The sequence below is a fragment of the Micromys minutus genome (assembly GCF_963924665.1).
Source record: "Micromys minutus genome assembly, chromosome: 29".
Lineage (NCBI taxonomy): Eukaryota > Metazoa > Chordata > Mammalia > Rodentia > Muridae > Micromys > Micromys minutus.
The window spans coordinates 23280860-23302646 of NC_137964.1; the positions used below are offsets into that span (position 1 = coordinate 23280860).

A 21787-nucleotide genomic window follows, 5' to 3' on the forward strand; every position below is an offset into this window, starting at 1 on the left:
GGCCCAGGCCAGGCTCAGAATGGTAGAAAACTTACCTGGTATGCGGCCTTCAGGACCAAGAACAGACCATGTCTCTAACTCTGGGTCAGACGCCCCATGTCTGACAGCCCTTCACAGGTTCAGCTTCCTCTCCAGGCCTGTGTCTTCTGATGCTCCCTGTAGCGGATTTGTCTCAGCGTTAAGTCCTGAGCTGTCCCCAAGGAGCTTAGCTTGGCTGCTGATGCAAATGATAAGAAATTTGAAAAGCTAGACTTGAACTCATGACTCTCCTAAACACTGAGATGACAGGCCAGCGTCACCATATCTGACTTTGAAATAGGAAAATTGACAACTGGAAGAGACAAGGGTTTGACTCCAATCATTGTGGCATGTGGGAAACTCCAAGAGGGAGACCTTGCTGTAGGCATACATTTTTTTGCAACCTACTTTCAGTAAAGGCTCAACCTCTCCTAGCCCACCACCCAGCAGAGGTAGCGGAAGAGAAAAGTTAGTAGGATGTGGGGAAGTGGACCTGTTCAGCAATAGTTCTTTGGGCGTTAGCTCCATCTTCTTGGCAGCAGTTCAGTTCTGTAGTAAACACCAAATACGTTTCAGCAGCTGCAGACCTGTCCTGTAGGCAGGCAGACAACTGGCATGAGACGGCAACTTTAATTTTGAAAATCCTGGCCTTGAGACAAGGCTACAGAAGAGGCAAGATGCCACAGTTCACAGTTCTTGGTCGAGTTTCTCAAGTTGAGCTCAACAATGCTATATAAGACGAACCAATAGAATCGTGTCTTTATCACAATGATGGCTCAGATTAGCACGGTGGAGCAAACCAATGCTCAGAGCATGTCTCCCACTCTCTGTGGGGTCATGTTTACACTCCATCAAGCATCCTTTCACCTGTGTGCCCCAGCATTTGACATAACTAACTTTCCAAAGAACTAAAGTTTCCACTTCATATTGCCCTATAGAACAAGCTGCCGTACAAAAAGATTCCAGATAAACTATGAAACTCAATGCCCACAGCCCCACCATGGTCTATAGCTGTGAAACTGGAAAACCAAGGGGAATCCTCACACTCCTAATTTTTACTCAATAAATAAAAGTTTGAATCAACAAATAACTCAAAAACCAGGTTGGTGAGATGGCTCAGTGGTTAGAAGCATTGACTACTCATCCAGAGGTCCTGAGTTCAGTTTTCAGCAACGACATGGTGGCCCACAACCATCTGTAATGGAATTCTGGTGCGTCTGAAGACAATGGCATTATACTCATACATAAAATAAATATTTTTCTTTTAATCTTTAAGAACCCAAGGTCTGCTTTCTGTGAGTGAATCCAAGCCTGGGGATTTCTGAAGGTACTCAGATATCCCCGGGAGGATCTGAATCACCTATCCACAAGGCTGAGTGCACCCGGGCAGGCACCATGGTTCCACAGTTTAGTTCCTTTATCCTTTAAGTTAAAATATTACACTGGTGGTTTAAACCTGTATTTTGTGGGGTTTTTTTTTTTTTTTTTTTTTTTTTTTTTTTTTTTTTTTGACAGAAGTACTTTTGAGTCGTCTTGCAGAATAAATCAAGCTTTTTATTTAAAAAAAAAAATCTTAAACTCAATAACCAACCCAGAGGTGGTAGCAGCTTCCATCTTTCTTGGTCTACAGAGTGAGTTCTAAGACAGTCAGGGCTGTCTTGAAAAACAACAAAAACAAACACAGAAAAACTCAAAACCTAAACAACCTAGTCTCCAAATGGCCAATGAAATCGTTTTCAAAAGATGAAGTGGAAGTGGCCAATAGTAAAACAACAAAAATATTTAGCCAGGACATATTTGATTCCCAGCACCCACATGTCGAATAACAAGTATAACTCCAGTTCCAGAGACTCCAGTGCCCTCTTCTGGCCTGCCTAGGCACCGCACACATTGTCTACTGGCAAGTAACTAAAAGTCAAACCCAACCTTACTAGTCATCAGAGAAATACCGATCAAAACTATGAGTGGTTGGAAAGATAGCTCAGCAGTTAAGAGCACTTTTGCAGAGGACCTAGTTTTGGTTCTCAGCTCCCACATGGTGGCTCACAACCATCTGTAACTACATGCGATTTTACCCCTATTAAAATGGCATTCTACAAGAAAAATGACAAATGAGCCAGATGTGATGGTGGATACATTTAATCCCAGCGCTGGGAGGCAGCAGGAGGTAGGCGGACCTCTGAGTTCCAGCATAATTTAGGAAAAAGGGATTCCTTACACATATGGGTGCTGGGAATGGAAGCCAGTCCAGGCACTATGGAAATCAATATGGAGGCACCTCAGAACTCTAGAATAGACAATGCACTGCTGGGCATTTACCAGAGGACTCCAATGTAACATACCCAAACACACTAAGAAGGCAAATACTATATTTTCTTTTATTTGTGAATCCTCGAATCTATAAATACATAAAACCATATATTGGATGGATGGCATGAAAGTAAAACTGGGGAACAAAAGGGGTTAATAGGCAAAGAGGAAGGTGGAGAGGGGGTGCGTGCCCAATACATTAAAATGAAAATTGTGTTATGAAATCCAGTGTAGTTTTAAAACGATGAGATGAGGAAGTCTGGGTTTGGTTTTTTTTTTTTTTTTTTTTTTTTTTTTTTTTTTTTTTGAGACAGGGTCTGGAACTCTGTGTAGGTAAGGGTGACCTCAGATTCCTTGGAATTGACTGCCTCTGTCTCTCAAGTCCTGGGAACTGAACTTGGATCACTTTATCCAGTGAGCCATCTCAAAGGCCGTTGCTTCATCGTTTTGTATTTTGATGTAGGGTCTCCTGTAGTCCAGATCGTCTACGAACATACTATGGAGCTACTCATAATCCCGCCTCTACCTCCTGGGTGGAGCTGGGGCTCAGGTAACCTGGTGCTCTGATCCTGTCTCCACCCTCTAAGCAGCAAGGGATGTGTGCTAGCAGCTCTGATACTTCAGAGCATCCCTCCCTTGGATCACTGTGCTTTATCCAGGAATACCCCGATGCTGTTGGAGAGGCAGCTGGAAGATCTGCTCCTCATACATGCCTCCGCAATTGACATCAGTGAATGAACTATCCTTCTCCAAACCTTCTCCAGCGTTCAGCAATGCTAGGTGGTTTTACAGGCCTGCTTTGGTAACCAGAGAGACGCTCACCCTCTCAATCAAGCAGGAAATAAAAAGCAATCGTTTTTCGTACACTTTGAAGGGCTAGGCTGTATAGCCCAGGGTACCATCCTCACCCTCAGACTGGGGCCGTAACCTCATCCTTGATGGGGATGAAGAATGTGAAGGATCAAGGCAATCCCTGTGGCTGGTGAGCAGAAAGAGCCAGGAGCACCTCCACGTGTGAAAATGAGAAAGGGTCTCATATAGCCCAGGCTAGCCTCAACGCCCCGACCCCCTCAGGTGCTGGAATGACAGGCATGCACATCCATGCCTGGCTTAGGCACCACTGTCTGTTATGCATTCTAGGTAAGCATTCTACAAACTAAGCTATCCTTCAACTTTCAAACAGTTTAAGTAGACGTTTTCCAGCTCGATGGCACTCCTGTGTAGGCATCCATGGCGTCGAAGTAGAGGAAAATCGCAGGCCTTACGCGTGCTATCCCTTGGTGACAAGCTTCAGAGTAGCAGAACAAACCTAAGGGGAATGGTCAAATAAGACCCCCGAGTTAGGCAATGTTACATAGATGCCTACAGAATCTACCAGAACTGCCCCACCCCCTCCCCACCACGCTGCACCTCCAGTGCCAGTCTGCAGAACAGCATGTGACCGCTAGAAAAAAAAAAAAAAAAAAACCTTTAAAATCATGCCGGTAGTGCCAAGTCCTTACCCTCTGGCATTCTGGGGACTTCCAAACATCAGTTCCACCCAGTTCTGTTCCCAGCCACTAAAGTCCAGGCGCCGGGCTACTTTCTGGCCCTTTCATATGAAAGCTCAGCTCCACGCTCAGATAATAAGAGCCTTCCGGCTCCTGTTCCTGCACATCTCTTGGGTGTCAGAGTCCCCGCAGTTCGGTGCGTCCAACATAGAACATCCCTGGGATTGCTAGTGTTGACTTCCAGATGAAAACATCCCTGGGATTTCTAGTGTTAGCTTCCAGCTGAAATTTGAGTTCCAGAAAAGATGAGGTGTTCAGTGGGCGCACATAACACCGCAATAGTTGCTCAGGAGCCATCTGTTAAGGACCTCCTTGGAAATGCAGTGTTTCTTATTCCAAGTAAACTGTGGACGTTGGTTTACAAACTAGATTCCTGCCACAGGTACTAGGCAGATCGGCCACGTAGGACCTTCCCTTCCCCCACCCCAAAAAAATAAAACAGAATAAAACTTGGAGATGCCGGGGATTGAACCCGGGGCCTCATACATGCAAAGCATGCGCTCTACCACTGAGCTACATCCCCTGATGAAGATGCATGTTTTCCAGACTAGGTAATGGAGATGAAATGCTTGCTGTTCTAAGGCTTTTTCTTGTTTTGTTTAATTTCGATTTATAATGTTGGTGTCACAAACTAAGGTCTCAAAGAAAGAAGAAGAAGAAGAAGAAGAAGAGAGGTTAAGAGCCAAAGAGAAAGAACGTAGGCGAAGGACGCGTGCGCCCGTCGCTGCCTGAGTCCTTCTATAGCAGCTTATCAGGTTAGGGTTAAGCATGGCTTGTCCTCGTTAGTATAGTGGTGAGTATCCCCGCCTGTCACGCGGGAGACCGGGGTTCGATTCCCCGACGGGGAGGCTGCACACAAGGTTTTGTATTTTAAGGACGTCATGAGTTGGGTCCAAGAGGCTCTGAAAGGACATCATGGAGTAGATCTTCACCCCACTTTCACGAATTTGATACAGATCACCCTGGTTGTCTGACCATGGATATTTGGCTAATATAAACTCCCAAGAATGCGCCCCTGCGGGCTGACAGGGCAGCCTCCCCCAAGAGGCCCCCTTCCCCCATTTTCTCCCATTTTTCTTAACCACCTTATTCCATTTTTGCCCTGAAGATCGGTTTCTATTTTCTTTCTTTATTTTTAAAAGCCAAATACAAGCAGGCGCTGGGTTTTGTTTAATTCCTGGTAAGCCTGTAACTCCAGCAGGCCTTCAACTCCAGGAACAATCCTCCTGCCTCAGCTTCCCAGTGCGTGGCGTTCAGAACTTTATGTCCTCCACTGCCATTTTGGTTTGGGTTTGTGTTTTGAGACAAGACTTTATGTATCCAAACTGATTGTTTTTTTATTTTGGTTTTTGTTGTTGTTGAGTTTAGATTCGTATTGTTTTATATATAGCAGTGTTTTGCCTGCTTGTATGTGTACTACAGATGTGCCTGCTGCTTGTAAATGTCAGCAGAGAAATGAGATCCCCTGAACCTGGAGTTGATGGCTGGGAGCTAGCCTGAACTACTACTGAGGTCAAGGCGGTCCTGAGCAGTTAACTTAGTAAGACCGTTTGAAACTAACCATTTAAAAACTCTGGGTGTAGAGTGTTAGCACATTGACTATGTGAGGTGGGGTTCAGACAGGGACTGCATTTCAGAAGGAATCAAGCCCTCCTGCTTTCTCTACATCATCCCCAAACGTGGTAACTGAACTCAGCCTGGGTCCAGTCCAGGAAAATGGGCGGGCGGGCAGGCAGGGATCCTGTAGCCTGGCCATGTGGTGTGTGCTCCAGCTGTCAAGCCATGACAAAATCCCAAGAGCTGGGAAGTCCTTCAGGACTGGGGACTCTGTGTGTGTGTGTGTGTGTGTGTGTGTGTGCGCACGCGTGCACGCGTACATTTCCTCTCCCAAACTCTCCTTCTCCAAGGACCCATCCCAATGACTCCACACGGTTGTAGTCACCCCCCACACACAGCTTTTTAAAAAAGATTTATTTTATGTGGTCCTCTAAGATATCATAGATGGTTGTGAGTCACCATGTGGTTAGTGGGAGATCAACTCAGGACCTCTAGAAAGATCAACTGGTGCTCCTAACAGCTGAGCCATCTCTCCAGCACAGATCTATCTAGATATTCATTCATTCATTCATTCACTCACTCACTCACTCACTCACTTACTTACTCACTCACTTTACAGTTCTGTCTCTTCTATCTTCCCAATTCCCCCACTTCGGACAGCCCCTCTCCCCTTCCCTCCTTCCCCTTTTCAGAGAAAGGGAAGATTCTGCCCACCCTCCCCATACCAACAAATACATCAAGTCACTGCAGGACTAGGGGCATTCTTTCCCACTGAGGGCCAGAGAAGGCAGTCCAGTTAGGGGAACCGGACCCACAGGCAGGCAACAGAGTCAGGAACAGCCCTCCGCTCCAATTGTTGGGAGACCCAGATGAAGACCAAGCCGCACATCTACATAGGTGGGTAGGTAGGTCTGGCCTACGTATATTCTTTGGTTGGTGGTTCAGTCCCTGTGAGCCCGGAAGGGGCCAGGTTACTTGACTGTTGGTCTTCTTGTGGAGTCTCCCCTCAGGTTCCTCAATCCTTCCCCTAACTCTTCCACAAGACTCCCCTTCTCTGTCTAACATTTGGCTGTGGGTCTCTGCATCCGTTTCAATCTGCTGCTGGGTGGAGCCTCTCAGAGAACAGTTATGCTAGGGTCCTGTCTCCAAACATAGCAGAGTACCATTAACAGTGTCCGGGAGTGGTTCTCACCCATGGAATGGGTCTCAACTTGGGTCAGCCATTCGTTGGCCGTCCTCACATCTCTGTTCCATCTTTGTCCCTGCACATCTTGTAGGCAGGATAACTTGTAGCCATTCTTTTAAAATCACATTCTGACATATTAAATATCGTCAGGGCTGAGACACACTGGGGGACTTTGGTTTGCTAAATTTTGCACGCGGAAAGGTGACGATACTTCGACTTTCCACCAAACCATCATGCCAACGTTTGGGCATCACACCCCGCCCCCCGCCGCCATCCCAGAACAAGGTCATCATCAAGCCTCCTTCCTCCTTCGGATCCCTCTCCGCGTCACTTTTCCAGGTCCTCTCTTGCAGGTATGGCCCAAACACTACAGCTCCAGGTTGGACCACCACACCAGCCCTCCCGCGTGCGGCTGCCTCCCTAGCTCACTGCTCCAACGCTCTCAGCAACCCACCTCCGGGACTTCGCTTCCTTCCCTTGCTCCCCAGTACAAGCCTTCCGCATCCTGCTCCCCTAAGAGAAGGAAGCAGTCCGCGTCCACCCCTCTGGTCGCCTGCTTTGTTTCCCCATGCTTCGCCGCTGAGCCTGTGTGCACAGATATGAAGACCACGCTTGGAGGCCGGATATGAATCAGGCGTGGCCCTGCCCAGGCGGAACCTCGCGGCAGGGATTATTTGCTGTTACCGCCCGACAGCTGACTGCATTCAGAAATGACCCCGTTCCTTCTCCGAGAGTAGAGTGGGGAACAGAAGGAGCAGAGATCCCTGAGCCAAGAAGAGCTCATTGGAGCGTTTGGTACTCGCTCAGCAAATACTTATAAAGCATCTACTGAGCGGTGTCAGGACTGGGACCTTCAGCAGTGGCTGCAGCTTAGGTGTGTCCTTCCAGTTAATAGGGAAAATGCGAAATAAAGTTGCAGTGGGCAATAAGGTCCCGGGGATTCCTGAAGGACCTTCGTAGATAGTGGCCTTAGGGGGTGCGCAGGGACCGCAACACATTGACTACAAAATGAGACAAAGAATGAAAATGAATTTCTAAGTATCGAAACTTAGAAAAGCCAAGCACTCAAAGCCTTAGAAACAACAAGGAGGAGAACCAAACCGAGCACGAGCTAGCAGCCGCCGAAATAGCTCAGTTGGGAGAGCGTTAGACTGAAGATCTAAAGGTCCCTGGTTCGATCCCGGGTTTCGGCAGCTTCTGCTTTTCCTCCACTCAGTTCCAATTTATTGAAATGTTTTCGTTTTCTTTCTACATGAAATTCTGGAGCCACCGTACACAAACGCACAAGGCTCAAGAAATTTGCCACCCTGTTCCCTATAAGAGTGAATGGACGTGTCCCTAAAGTAAATACGCACCTTCTGCTCATGCGCGAATTAGTCTCTGAGATGTTTGTTGTATGCTGGTGTATGTATGGCGTCCTTAATGTTGCAGTCTAAATCCAGCTGACAAAATAAACGCCTAAGTAGGAAAGGGACATTTCAAGAACGTGATTCGATCAAATCAAATTTGTTACGGAATTCAAAGAATCTTAAAGGAGCTTCTTGCCAAGCTCCTACTCAGCTCTCTTCCTCGTTAGTATAGTGGTGAGTATCCCCGCCTGTCACGCGGGAGACCGGGGTTCGATTCCCCGACGGGGAGGCTAGTTAACTTTTGTTACCAACTCGTATGTTTTTTTTGGTTTTTTTTTTTTGTTTTTTCATTTATCTTCCAACGTATTTAAATTCTTTAACTCCCACGAGTACATTCTGCCTGCTGTACAGGATCTCAACCAAGGTAGCAGATCGCAGGAACGTCACTGTCGCCTCCCTGGTCCCCACAGTAACAAGATGGAGACCCCGACCCGGCTCGCTCTGCGGCGCGCACTGCGGTCTCCTTCCTAATAGCTATGAATTTGGGACATTTTCTCGTTTCCCACACAACTGCACATCTTTCCGAATTGCCACTAACATTGCGTCCATTTATCCCCTCGTGGTCCCCTTTAGAGAGACTGGTGGTCAGTAACAAGAAACTAATCACAAGAACTGGGAACATCATTCCACGCTGAGGGCAGAGACGCCGCGGGGCGGAACAGGAGCAACCTCGGCTTCAGCCTTGCCAAAATCGTGTTCCAAGCTCTCTCCCTGGGCCTCAGAGCCCGTAAAAGGACCACACCGGTCATCTCTATACCACGTGAGCAACGCAGCCTCCAACGACCTGAGACCCAGAGGCAAGATGCTGTGGGACTTCACTCACGGGGCAGGGGCATGACGGTGTAGGATGCAGCAACCCTTTGCTACTGCTGCCACATCTCGTGCTCGAGCCTACAGGTTCTGTCCTTGTTGACGGTCTCAGGTTGGGTCTGTCGATTGTCACCAAGCTCCACACGAAGCTCAGAGAGGTCAGCTGCTAGGCCCAGCATTCTCACAGACGACCTCCGGCCCCAGTTGCTGTGAGCGCGCTACTGGGTAGGAGTAGCGAGCGGGTCATTTGAGGGTACAGCATCCACACTGGAAATGATAGGCAATCCCCGGGTGCAGCCCCGGAGGCTTGAGGGTCTCTCCTCACGACCTCCAGTCAAAACAACAAACAAACAAAAACAAAAGTTTGCATTCTTGCTCCAAGTTTAAGCCGTGATGGCGAGGTCTCAAACTGTCTGGCCATTTTCGTATCCAGAAAAATCCAGAAGTGGGGAAGGCGTGCTGGGGGTTGCGGTTTCAAACGAGCTTTAAAAAAAAAAAAAAACTCAGTCCCCGAAGTTGGAAAGCGTCTCAAGTCTGAGGAAGCAGAGAATTCTGGGGGAGGACCACAGGGGTCACGTCCTCGTTTATTGGGGAATTTATGTATTTTTAAATTTAATTTTACTTTCTGTTTGTTCTTTGAAGCGGGTAAAAGTTTACCTTATATCAAGGCAATAATGAACACTTTTATTTAAAAGGAGAGGGAATTTATGTTGCTAAGTTCTTAAGTCCCCCTTAAATACACACAATTTTAATTTAGGAAAAGCTATGGAGAAAAATAACAAACAAACAAACAAACAAACAAAAAAACCCCGCAAACGTTATTGATACAGATAGGGAGACTTCTTTAAAGCTGTAGACAGCAGTTAGGGGATGTAGCTCAGTGGTAGAGCGCATGCTTTGCATGTATGAGGCCCCGGGTTCGATCCCCGGCATCTCCACTTTTTTGTATTTGTTTTTTTTTTGTTTTGTTTTTGCGACAGACTATCGCCAGAAAAGACAAAAGACATCGCTATTGCGACGACCTCCTGGGACTGAGAATTTTACATTCATTCTTACTCTGAAACCTGTACAGATGTAAACGTGCGTCTCTGGAACGGTCAAAAGAGAGCGAACCGGCAGCGAGGCAAAGTGGTGACCGATGGCCGGATGGGTTGGATTATTGAACGGCATTCACTGGAGAACTGTTACCTACAGGGACCCTCCCTTCCCGTGGGCCTGTGTACCGGAGGCTATCCGCAGAGATCTCTGGCCCGTACTGGTGGGAAGGGGAAAGGTGAGAGCAGGGAGGGGGTATTGCTTCCGCCACCTCCGCCGCTGTCCCTGCTGTTGTAGGCAAAGCTCCTACTGTCCCTGCAGGGTCTCCGAGGCTTCTAGCCTTAGCTGGACCTTACGAGGCTTCCTCTCACGGTCCGCCACGCACCTTCCTAGCAGTGATTAATTAATTATCCCTGGCTCCCTCTTCTCTTCCTCCTCCCCTTCCCCCCTCCACCTCTTCTTCCCCTTCCTCCTCCCCTCCTCTTCCTCCTCCCCCTCCTCCTCCTCCCCTCCTTCTTCCTCCCCCCATCCCCTCCTCCTCCTCCTCCAACATCAATGCCAGAATGTTAACTGGCTATTGTTGCAAAACAGGGTTTCACCATACAGCTACATCTGGTTTGAAATTCACTGTAGAATCGACTAGTTTTGCACTCGCACGGATCCACCTGCCTCTCTGCCTCACAAGTGCTCAGAAAGGAGGTGTGCCTTGAGGCTTGCTCTTACTAACATAACGGCAGCCATCTTTATATTCCGGCTCCATTTTGCTCAAAAGGTGAAATCAGGTTCTCAGACTCCACTTCCCTGAAGTGATCATTTATAGGTGACACTGAAATTTTCTCATCAAAGGTCATAAGGCTATGGTTGTGATTCTCACGGTCTGTTACCTTAGTACTCCAGACCCTCCCACCCATAACCCCCTCACATACCTCACCAGATAATACTTTGTCTAGTTAGCCAATAATACTGCTCCTGCCCCTACCCTCTTGATGTCTGAACTTGACTTTTTCTATAAAAAGCCTGCCCTGGGAGCAAAGCAATGTCACACTTTGGCTCCAGAGCCCTCTGTGATCCTGATCGACCAGTCTTTGGGTGTGAGTGTGTGTGTGTGTGTGTGTGTGTGTGTGTGACACGCACGGTGTGTGGTGGGGCAAAACAGATTTCTTTCAGGCATTTTTTTTAACTTGGTTTTTACTCCAATATTCCTTGAACCATTTCTATGACTTATTATTATCGTATCTGAGACAGGGTCTCAACTCTAGCCCTGGCCCGGACCTCACTGTGTAGACCAGGCTAGCCTCAAGCTCAGAGAGCCGCCTTTGCCTCCTGAGTGCCCGTGGCAAAATTTTTATTTCTGAGACAAGATGGCTGACATGACTCAGCATGAAAGTGCTCACTCACTGACGAAGATGCCGTCTCTTTAAAGTCAACAAGGTTTAAAAGAAGTTGATGGTTATTTTTAAAATGGACTGTCCAGTCTGACAGGAAAGTAATGACCTGCTTTTGTTCTATCTTTGTCTTCACCTTACGGATAGTCAGGACAAGGAAAACCACCAGGGGGGGCCATCATTGCCAAGGGCTAGTGCTAGGTAGGAGTGAGGTTTCTCCAGAAGGCATGAATCTTTGCAACTATTCTTTCTTTCTTTCTTTCCATTCTTTAGTTTGTTTATCCCATCTAATGGGCATTTTTTAATCAGTAAAATAATTTTTAAATTAATATTTTTGGTTAGCATGTGAACTGTCTGGTTTCATGAAGGCACATCCACACATGTGTCATTATATGCTGTTCTCACACCCCTCCCCCTTTATTTTACTTAATTTCTTTTTATTTTATTGCAATAGGGTTTCTCTATGTAGCCCTGTAGAACAGGCTGGCCTACTCCCTACTCTGAGCTCCACTTGCCCCTGTCTCTTTCTCTCTCTCTCTCCTTGTCTGTCTGTCTCTGTCTCGCTCTCTGTTTGTCTGTCTCTGTCTCTCTGTCTGTCTGTCTGTCTGTCTGTCTCCAAGATCTCTTAGTTCACAGTGGCCTGGAACTCATCATTATAGCTCAGCCTCCCAAATTCTAGAAATACAGGCATGAACCACTTCTCCCAGCTTAAAATAAAATCCAGCAGTTAAAAAGCATGTCTGTGCCAGGTGGTGATGGCAGCAGTAGTGACAGTGACAGTGGCAGTGGTGACAGTGGTGGCAGTGGTGGTGGTGGCTGAGGTAGCAGCAGCACTGGCACAGGTCTTTAAACAGAGAGAGTTCAAGGACAGCCAGGGCTATACAGAAACCCTGCTTCCAAAACCCATGTATATATTTTTTTTACGCTGTAAAATAATCTATTTGATGTCCATGAATGGTAGAAAGAAGAAGGACAGATGGCAGGGACTGGGAGAGGGGTGAGCTAAATGTTTAATTGGGTGGTTTCAGTTCTGAAAGATGGTGTCATGGCTCAGTTTTGTATCCCAGCACTTGGAAAACTGCTGCAGGAGGATTACCTGGAGTCTGTGATCAGCCTGAGCTGTATAGTGAAAGGGCAGCATAAAGCCCATTTGTCTCCATTTTAAGAACCAGACCTGATTTCAAAAAAGGCCATAAGACGCTAGCTTCAGGAACAGACCTTAAGTCCCAGAATCCAAGTCATAAGACACAGGCTCTCATAAAACCCAAAAATGAGATCATAAAACCCCCTCCCAAAGAACAGCCTGTGATAACCACAGAAATGGGGAAATCTCTAATCTCAGGATGGGCCATCTGTGCTAGACAGCCCTATTTCATCCTGCTGTTAAATGTTCCTGACAGAGGGATACAGACCGCTGTCCAGACATGTCTGAAAGTTCCTGGCGTAGGAATGCAGACCACTGATCACCTGTGACCTCCTCTAGCACCCACCAATGGAATTTTAGATGACCTAAAGTTCCCCCAGTTCCCTCTAAGAAGGCCTGTGTGACTTTGCCTGGGGTCTCCATTTTAGAGAATGTCTGTCTCCCACATGCTGATGGCTGTCCCCCACATGCTGATGGCTGTCCCTCACATGCTGGGTGTTTCTGCAGAATAAATGTTCTTTGTCTTTGCATACAATCTGAGTCCAGGGTCTTCCTTCAGCGATTTTCGGACCCTTACATGATATGAAACTCTTCCTCAGGAGAGCAGAGGGGTCTGGAGAAATGGCCCAACAGCTACAAATATTTGGTTTTTAGAGAAGACCAGAGTTTGGTTCCCAGCTCCCACAGGGCAGCTCGAGATTATATATAATCCAGTGCTACTGAATTCCTAAGCTCCCTCTATTGGGCACTGCATAACCGTGCCTATGCAGGCAAACACCCGTACACAGAGAACAAAAAGAATTAAACCTCTAGACAAACAGGAACATTGAAGTGGTTTAGTGAATACCATGGTACCTACAAGTTCATCCCCCTTTACGCTGTTGTTCTTCAGCCTCCATATGTACGTCATAACACGAAGCCCACAGCACCACCCCCAATAATACACACACACACACACACACACACACACACACACACACACGTTTTTTAACTTTTGCCAGGCAGTGGTGGGGTGGTGGGGCACATTTTTAATCCCAACACCTTAAATTCCAGAAGCTGGTGGGTCTCTGAGTTCCAGGAGAGCCAGGGCTACACAAAGAACCCCCACTCCCCATCCTGGGGTGGCGGGGGACAGAAAAAAAGATATTAATATAGGCTTATTTTATTCGTGGTATTGGGGTGCACAGAATGTGGGTAAGGACTCTGCTGTTTTTGCTGTTGTTTTGTGTTGGTGGAATAGAATTGAGGTGGGATTTGAAGTTATCTTCTCTACAGGGTTGCTAGGAAACCTCAGTGAGTCGACTATGTGGTTCCTGAGGGCCCCTGACAGGGCTGCAGTTGCTAAAGGCCTAGTCAAGCCCATTACAAGTACGAGAGGTAGGGTACCTTTAACATAAAAATGTGTGTGTGAAGTGTGCCGGAAGGAGGCCACGCCCAAGATCTTCAGCATCAGGCCTTAAGTGTGGTTCACTGTTGCTCTAACAAAGTATCCGAATAAATATAAAGGCAATATAATCTCTGTAGAGCCAGCCTTTACAGCAATAACAACAAAAAAGCTATTAACTGTATTGGATCTCATTTATGTATTTGATTTTACTGGCTAAGGTCAGGCCTCAGGTCGGAAAGCAAACCTAGAAAAATACTTCCTGTTTATGAACATGGGTAGAAAGGCTGGATTCAGTGAGCCTCAGCTCACACGGGGCCCAGCCTGGGATCTACTTGTTTCTAATTATGGTAAATTGGAAGAATTACTTGGTTTGGGTTCAGGTTTTTGTTATTCTTGTTTATCTGTTTGGGGGCTACACACAAAGAAACCTTATCTCTGGGGCAGGTTGGGGGGGTAGACAAAAAGAAAAAAGAAAAGAAAACAGAGCTAATGTCTGATCTTAGGGTGGGCCGTGGCTGGGCCAAGTCCAGCCTTTCAATGCTTGTTCATAAACAGGAAGCAGAACATTGCACCTTGTTTTTCTCCCTTTGCTCTACAAGCTGAGGCCTGCCCTTGGCCTTGGTAACCTTTTCTGGTTGGATAACCCGTGACAAAACAGAATTCTGGCCGTACACTTCCTTCTGAGGAGAAAAACACCAACTAACCCTTGTGCTTTGTCCCGTCCCCTATTACACTGAATCCAGTCACACACCAGGTGTGACCTTCCGACCAAGATGACCCAGCAGCAGGGACACGTAGGCGGCAGCCACCCCTCCCCCACACCCATCGCGCAGCTGGGGGCCTAGCCCTGAACAGGCCATCACACGTAGGCGTCCTCAGCCAATCCCTCCCTGTTGCTGGGGCTCTTTCTCTGTCCCCATTGGTGCCAACTCTGAAGCAATCGTCCTTGGTAGCCTGCAAAGGACGGATCTGGATGAGGAACGAACTGCAAGAGGAATCTAGTGAGTCACAGGGCTTCTGGCACATTCTAGCATTTCCCGTTCTAGGTCAGGAGGTTTGGGACTTTAGGGCTGTGACTTGATACCTAAGTCCCTGAGGCCAAGTAGGACATGGAGACATTGGAGTCCCTTTCAGAAAAGAAACCAGCCACTGCAACTAATCTGCTCCTAGGTTCTCTGTAAGGGATATCTGAGGACACAGAATTCCATATGGGTGGCAAGTGCCTGTCACTATGACTTGTCTATGAGTGTCTCTGGCATCTGTGACTAATGTTATCCCCTCCTTAACACTTAAGGGTTGTAACAAACTTGCTGGGTGGCTCCTGTCTGGAAGCTGCTATGCTGGTGAGCAGCAGCCAGCTCTGAGGGGAAGCCATTTCCTCTGTCCCTGCTTGCCTGTGCCTTTTAGAAGTAGGTCACCTCTGTTGTAAGAACACACTGGGTTATTAAAAACAAAACAAGGAGCTGACATTGGGATGTAAAGTGAATAAATAAATATTAAAAAGAAAGAATTAAAAACAAAACAAAAATGGTTTGGTTGTGAAATTAAGAGGGGGATTAGGTAGGGGTGTCTAAAAAGAGTTGCAGGAAGTGGGGAGGTATTAAAAATACATCGTATGTATGAAATTCTCAAAGACTATTTTAACATATATATTTGAAAATGGGAGGCTGGAGTCAGGGGTGGTGGGGCACCCCACCTTTAGTGCAGCACTCAGGAAACAGAGGCAGAAGGAGCTCTGTGAGTTCAAGGCCCAGCCTGGTCAGTTCCAAAATAGCCAGGGTTACACAGAAAACCTGTCTCAAACCAAACCAACCAACCAAACGAAATCCATGTGTCAATTTTCAAATATTTTCTTCTTTGACAGAAAGTAGCATATGTTAATGATACATGAAAATGGGTTTCAGGATATGTTCATAATGTAATGCATTTTTTTCCTGGTTGTGGGAAATTAGGTCATGTATCTCTTACACATTTACACTTCTTACTTTCTTCCTTACCCCAGACCCTGATGATTTCTTCCTTTCAAGGTAACCTTGGCCAGGTCCGGCCCTCAAGCTTTGTTTTTCCTCACCCTCCCCCACTTCTGAAATCAAGGCTGCTTGGCCCTGAATCTTCTAGCCGCTGAAAAAAGCTGATGCCACAGAGCTAGTGACTCAGCCAAGAAATCACGAGGCTGAGGCAAAGCAACAGCCAAATATAGCCTGGTGCGGCTGGAAGCCAGTATCACTTTAGAACCAACTTCAGTGTTTTGTTCACTTCTTCACACTTTTGTATGAATTCTAGAAAGAACTGACCTGCACAGAAATCTACCTTGGAAACCTCCGAGGCTTCCCAGAAACCCCCAGGATGACATTTTAATGTCACAGTAGCACGTGACTTCAATACATAGGAGAGAAAAAAAAAAATCACAGAAAGTAAAGTCTATTCTGAACAATACCTGAAATTAAAGTGGATTTAGAACAATACCTCTGATCTTGAATGCTTATGAATTCCTAACCAGGGAGCCAGACATGCCTGAAATCTCAGTATGTGGGTGGGAGAGGCAGGAGGGTCACTGCAAGTTAGAGTCTAGCCTGATGTCTGTCATGAGTCCCAGGGCAGCCAGGGCTACATATGGAAACTCTGTCTCAAAATAATCTCATAAAAGGCTGAGATTAAAGGCATTTAATAATGTGTGTGTGTGTGTGTGTGTGTGTGTAAGTGTATGCCACATGTATGTGAGTGCCCCTAGGGACATTGGACCCACCCACCTGAAGCTAGCTAGTCAAAGGCCTTTGTAAGCTAGATGCTTGACAGGGTTGCTGGGTACTGAACTCTGGGTACTGTACTCTGGAAGAGGACCTGCTCTTACTGCTGAGCCATCTCTCCATCCCAGGGATTCAATTCTTACTTTCTAACGTTTTAGGCCTTACATTTCAAAAACCTGAATATTTTGAATCTTGTAAATTTGCTGTAATCTGAAACATTGTACTATATATACATACACACACACATACATTTTTTTTTCGGTTTTGTGGGGGGGGGTTTGTTTGGTTGGTTTTGGTTTGTTTTTTTCAAGACAAGGTTTCACTGTGTAGCCCTAACTATTCTGGAACTTGATTTGTAGACCAGCACTTGGGAGGCAGAGGCAGAAAGAGATCTCTGTAAACTTGAGGCTAGCCTGGTCTACATAGCATATTCCAGGACAGCCAGGGCTACACAGAGAAACTCTGTCTGAACAACAAATATTTAAAAATTAGGACTTTGATGGATTCAGTTTCAGAATATGAAAACCAAATATGAACAACATTTTGATATTTTAACCTTTCCTTAGTGACAACCACATAGAAAACAGAACCTTCCCGAATCCAAGGACACCAGGCATAAACAAGCTTAGGAAGAATCTGCTAAGATCTAGTTCTGCTGGGCTTCAGATCTAATGTCAACAGTTTTCAAGAACTATGTGGGCTGCCTGCTTTCCTTGACTAATTCAGATTCGTTTTCCCAAATCGGGGAGAGATTTTCCCCCTCTTTTTTTTTTTTTTTTTTTTTTTAATTACTAAAAACCCTTCGTTATTTCCCTTGTTAGGACATTTGCAGAGTCATCCACCCTGTCACCATGCCAAGGCAATGAGGGCTGGGCTCAGTGACCTGCTGGGGTTGAGGGAACTGAGGAGACAGGTCACCAATGGGATCCCAGTGTGACCTGATCCAAAACCCTGGGTCGCCCTAACAGAAAGAGGCGACGGGGACCCCTGACAGGCGCAGCTGGTGGGGGTCCGGGCGGCGTAGCCACAGTGCGCCTGCGCCGAGGTCCGCTCCGGATGCAGTGATCCCAGCCGTGCTTTTGCGCCGATCATGTCATAGGCAATGATCCCTCCGCGGGGTCGCACAAGGTCTCAGCCTTGCCCCGCCACACAAAGCCCCTCACTCTCTGTCCTCCACAATCAAAGACCCCATGAGGGATCTTGATGGTTTTAGCCTGTTGCTTCCGCTGCAGAGACCGGATACGGCATTAAAAAGTAGTCCCTAACCGCATTTCCGCGGAGGGATCCTGAGGGGGGGGGCGGGGCTTCCGATGATTATATAAGGAGACGCCCGGCCTGCGGGAGCTAGTTCCGTTGAGACTGCGAGTTCCGTCTCTACTCTTTTGTGAGGATTGCTGCCACGACCGCTGGTGAGGAGAAAGCCGCCACACCCTGTGGGGGTGGGAGTCGGGAGGGGGCGAGAGACTGCCCGTGGCCCGGACGTTTGGTTTCCGTGGCCCGCGAGGACCGCGGCTGTCCTGGGGCCGAGGACCCGGCGGCAAGATGGCGGCCAAGTGGAAGCCGGAGGGGGAAGACGCGCGGCCCTGACGCGCTGGACGAGGTTGTGGGGGGGAAGCAGGCCCACGAGGCCGCTGCCGCCGGTTAAGCCGGGGACGTCTGAAGCTGTGGGTTGGGAACTGGGTTCGGTTAGCCCGCCGTAGGAGCCTCTGATGTGAGAGTTGTGGGGATTAGAGTGGCGGGAGAGGTCAGTTGGTCCGGTGTACTTCCGTTGCTGAATACAGAAGTGCGACTGTGACAGGAAAGGGGACGGTGGCGGTTCAGCCTGGCGTGCTGCCGCCCCTATGACGTCGCGGATTGTGTGTGGGCTCATAACGTATAGTGACGCCGTTTCCCTGACTTGAGCTTTCCCTCAGTTGAAGGACAGGGTTTGGGTCTCGGCCTCCGGTAGCCTCTCCACAGAAAACAGAAACCGGAAATCCAGAGAGGAAAAGTGAGCCTTGCTTTGAGTTTTATTAGTTCTTTTACTGTTTTCGCTTTGAGATTGCACAGCTATGGCTGCTGGAACTATTTAGAAAAGGGTGTCGAAAAACCTTTGCCTCTACCACCCATGGAATGAGATCCAAGGGCAGTGCCACCACCCCAGATGAATTGTTCAGACATTAGTTTGGTGTTCTTTTGAGGGGAAGGAGGGTTGAGGCAGGATCTCATGGTCTCTGGCTGACCTGTCCCTTCAAGAGATCTGCCCACCTCCATATCCCCAGTGCTGGGAACAAAGATGGGCACAGACTCAGACTTAAGTTTTGTAGTAGTAGCTGACTATATTTACAAGTCTGGACCTGAATCCCGGATTTCCTATTTTGCACCTTAAGTTCTGTGGTTTCTGACTTTTTTAGAGTGGTTCCTTTTAACCCTCCAAAGGGGTAACTAGGATCAAGATTTGGTCCAAACTGTGCATATAAGAACTGACTTTCAGCTTCTGGGTACTGAAGTCTCCACCCTGCCAGCTTGGTAATGCAAACTAGGCCCGCTATGCCTAAGTTTCTTAACTTTGTTGAGTCAAAAATTATACTTTTTTTTGCTACATTTAGGGAGTAAAATCCAGTAAGTCTGTAGCTAGAATTTGCTATTTAGACTAAACTACAATCCACTTCACAGATCTAGTGTTGGAACAACACTACAGACCTTTGTGTCATTCCTGACCTATGTACTATTTTGTTCTGTGTTTTTGTAATAGACAATGCAGATCTTTGTGAAAACCTTAACTGGTAAGACCATCACCTTGGAGGTCGAGCCCAGTGACACCATTGAGAATGTCAAGGCAAAGATCCAGGACAAGGAAGGCATCCCCCCTGACCAGCAGAGGCTGATCTTTGCAGGCAAGCAGCTGGAAGATGGCCGCACCCTGTCAGACTACAACATCCAGAAAGAGTCCACCCTGCACCTGGTCCTTCGCCTCCGAGGTGGGATGCAGATCTTTGTGAAGACCCTGACAGGCAAGACCATCACCCTGGAGGTCGAGCCCAGTGACACCATTGAGAATGTCAAGGCAAAGATCCAGGACAAGGAGGGCATCCCCCCTGACCAGCAGAGGCTGATCTTTGCAGGCAAGCAGCTGGAAGATGGCCGCACCCTGTCAGACTACAACATCCAGAAAGAGTCCACCCTGCACCTGGTCCTTCGCCTCCGAGGTGGGATGCAGATCTTTGTGAAGACCCTGACAGGCAAGACCATCACCCTGGAGGTCGAGCCCAGTGACACCATTGAGAATGTCAAGGCAAAGATCCAGGACAAGGAGGGCATCCCCCCAGACCAGCAGAGGCTGATCTTTGCAGGCAAGCAGCTGGAAGATGGCCGCACCCTGTCAGACTACAACATCCAGAAAGAGTCCACCCTGCACCTGGTCCTTCGCCTCCGAGGTGGGATGCAGATCTTTGTGAAGACCCTGACAGGCAAGACCATCACCCTGGAGGTTGAGCCCAGTGACACCATTGAGAATGTCAAGGCAAAGATCCAGGACAAGGAAGGCATCCCCCCTGACCAGCAGAGGCTGATTTTTGCAGGCAAGCAGCTGGAAGATGGCCGCACCCTGTCAGACTACAACATCCAGAAAGAGTCCACCCTGCACCTGGTCCTTCGCCTCCGAGGTGGGATGCAGATCTTTGTGAAGACCCTGACAGGCAAGACCATCACCCTGGAGGTCGAGCCCAGTGACACCATTGAGAATGTCAAGGCAAAGATCCAGGACAAGGAGGGCATCCCCCCTGACCAGCAGAGGCTGATCTTTGCAGGCAAGCAGCTGGAAGATGGCCGCACCCTGTCAGACTACAACATCCAGAAAGAGTCCACCCTGCACCTGGTCCTTCGCCTCCGAGGTGGGATGCAGATCTTTGTGAAGACCCTGACAGGCAAGACCATCACCCTGGAGGTCGAGCCCAGTGACACCATTGAGAATGTCAAGGCAAAGATCCAGGACAAGGAGGGCATCCCCCCTGACCAGCAGAGGCTGATCTTTGCAGGCAAGCAGCTGGAAGATGGCCGCACCCTGTCAGACTACAACATCCAGAAAGAGTCCACCCTGCACCTGGTCCTTCGCCTCCGAGGTGGGATGCAGATCTTTGTGAAGACCCTGACAGGCAAGACCATCACCCTGGAGGTCGAGCCCAGTGACACCATTGAGAATGTCAAGGCAAAGATCCAGGACAAGGAGGGCATCCCCCCAGACCAGCAGAGGCTGATCTTTGCAGGCAAGCAGCTGGAAGATGGCCGCACCCTGTCAGACTACAACATCCAGAAAGAGTCCACCCTGCACCTGGTCCTTCGCCTCCGAGGTGGGATGCAGATCTTTGTGAAGACCCTGACAGGCAAGACCATCACCCTGGAGGTCGAGCCCAGTGACACCATTGAGAATGTCAAGGCAAAGATCCAGGACAAGGAGGGCATCCCCCCTGACCAGCAGAGGCTGATCTTTGCAGGCAAGCAGCTGGAAGATGGCCGCACCCTGTCAGACTACAACATCCAGAAAGAGTCCACCCTGCACCTGGTCCTTCGACTCCGAGGTGGGATGCAGATCTTTGTGAAGACCCTGACAGGCAAGACCATCACCCTGGATGTGGAACCCAGTGTTAACACCAAGAAGGTCAAACAGGAAGATAAACGTACCTTCCTCACCACAGTTTCTAGAAAGAGCCCTTCTTGTGGTTGTTCTTGGGTTTGATGGGGAGGTGTCTTAGTTTTCCCTATCTTTTAAGCTGTTAACAAGTTTCATTGCACTTTTAATAAAGTTCTTGCATTCCCAAAAGTTTTATGTTTGTTTTGTTTCTTCTAGTGTATTGTGAAGACTCTCTAGTTTGTGTCCTCAGTGTAACTTCAGTGTAGGACAGTTTTTGAGTAGGGACTGTATGGTAAGTATTAGAGTATAAAAGTATCTCCTTCCCCTCCCCTTTCCAAGAAACATATTTCTCAGTGTGTAGCCTTGTCCTTCCTGGATCTTCCTCTATACACCTGTCTGGCCTCAAACTCAGAATTACCTGCCTCTCAAGTGCTGGGACAAAAGGCATTTGCCACCACTACCCTGGCTATTCTAAGATTTTTAAAGTTTTTTTTTTTTTTTGTTTTCTCTTCAAGTTGTTACCTTGATGTTAGTATTTAACCTATATGTAGCTATGAAGGAGTCCAACAGAGGGTGTTTAGTGCCCTGGTAATTGAACCACCATGCTAATGTTGGCAACTGAACTTAAGTCTTAAATGTG

At 47.8% G+C, this 21787-nt stretch overlaps 1 protein-coding gene across 1 annotated transcript; it reads left to right on the forward strand.

Moving 5' to 3' along the window:
• Positions 1-17810: 17810 nt before the first annotated feature.
• Positions 17811-21336, forward strand: UBC (ubiquitin C). The gene is made up of 2 exons (XM_080941257.1): positions 17811-17947; positions 19273-21336. The coding sequence occupies exon 2, from the start codon at positions 19276-19278 to the stop codon at positions 21250-21252; it is 1977 nt and encodes a 658-aa protein (XP_080797383.1). The 5' UTR covers positions 17811-17947; positions 19273-19275; the 3' UTR covers positions 21253-21336.
• Positions 21337-21787: the final 451 nt, after the last annotated feature.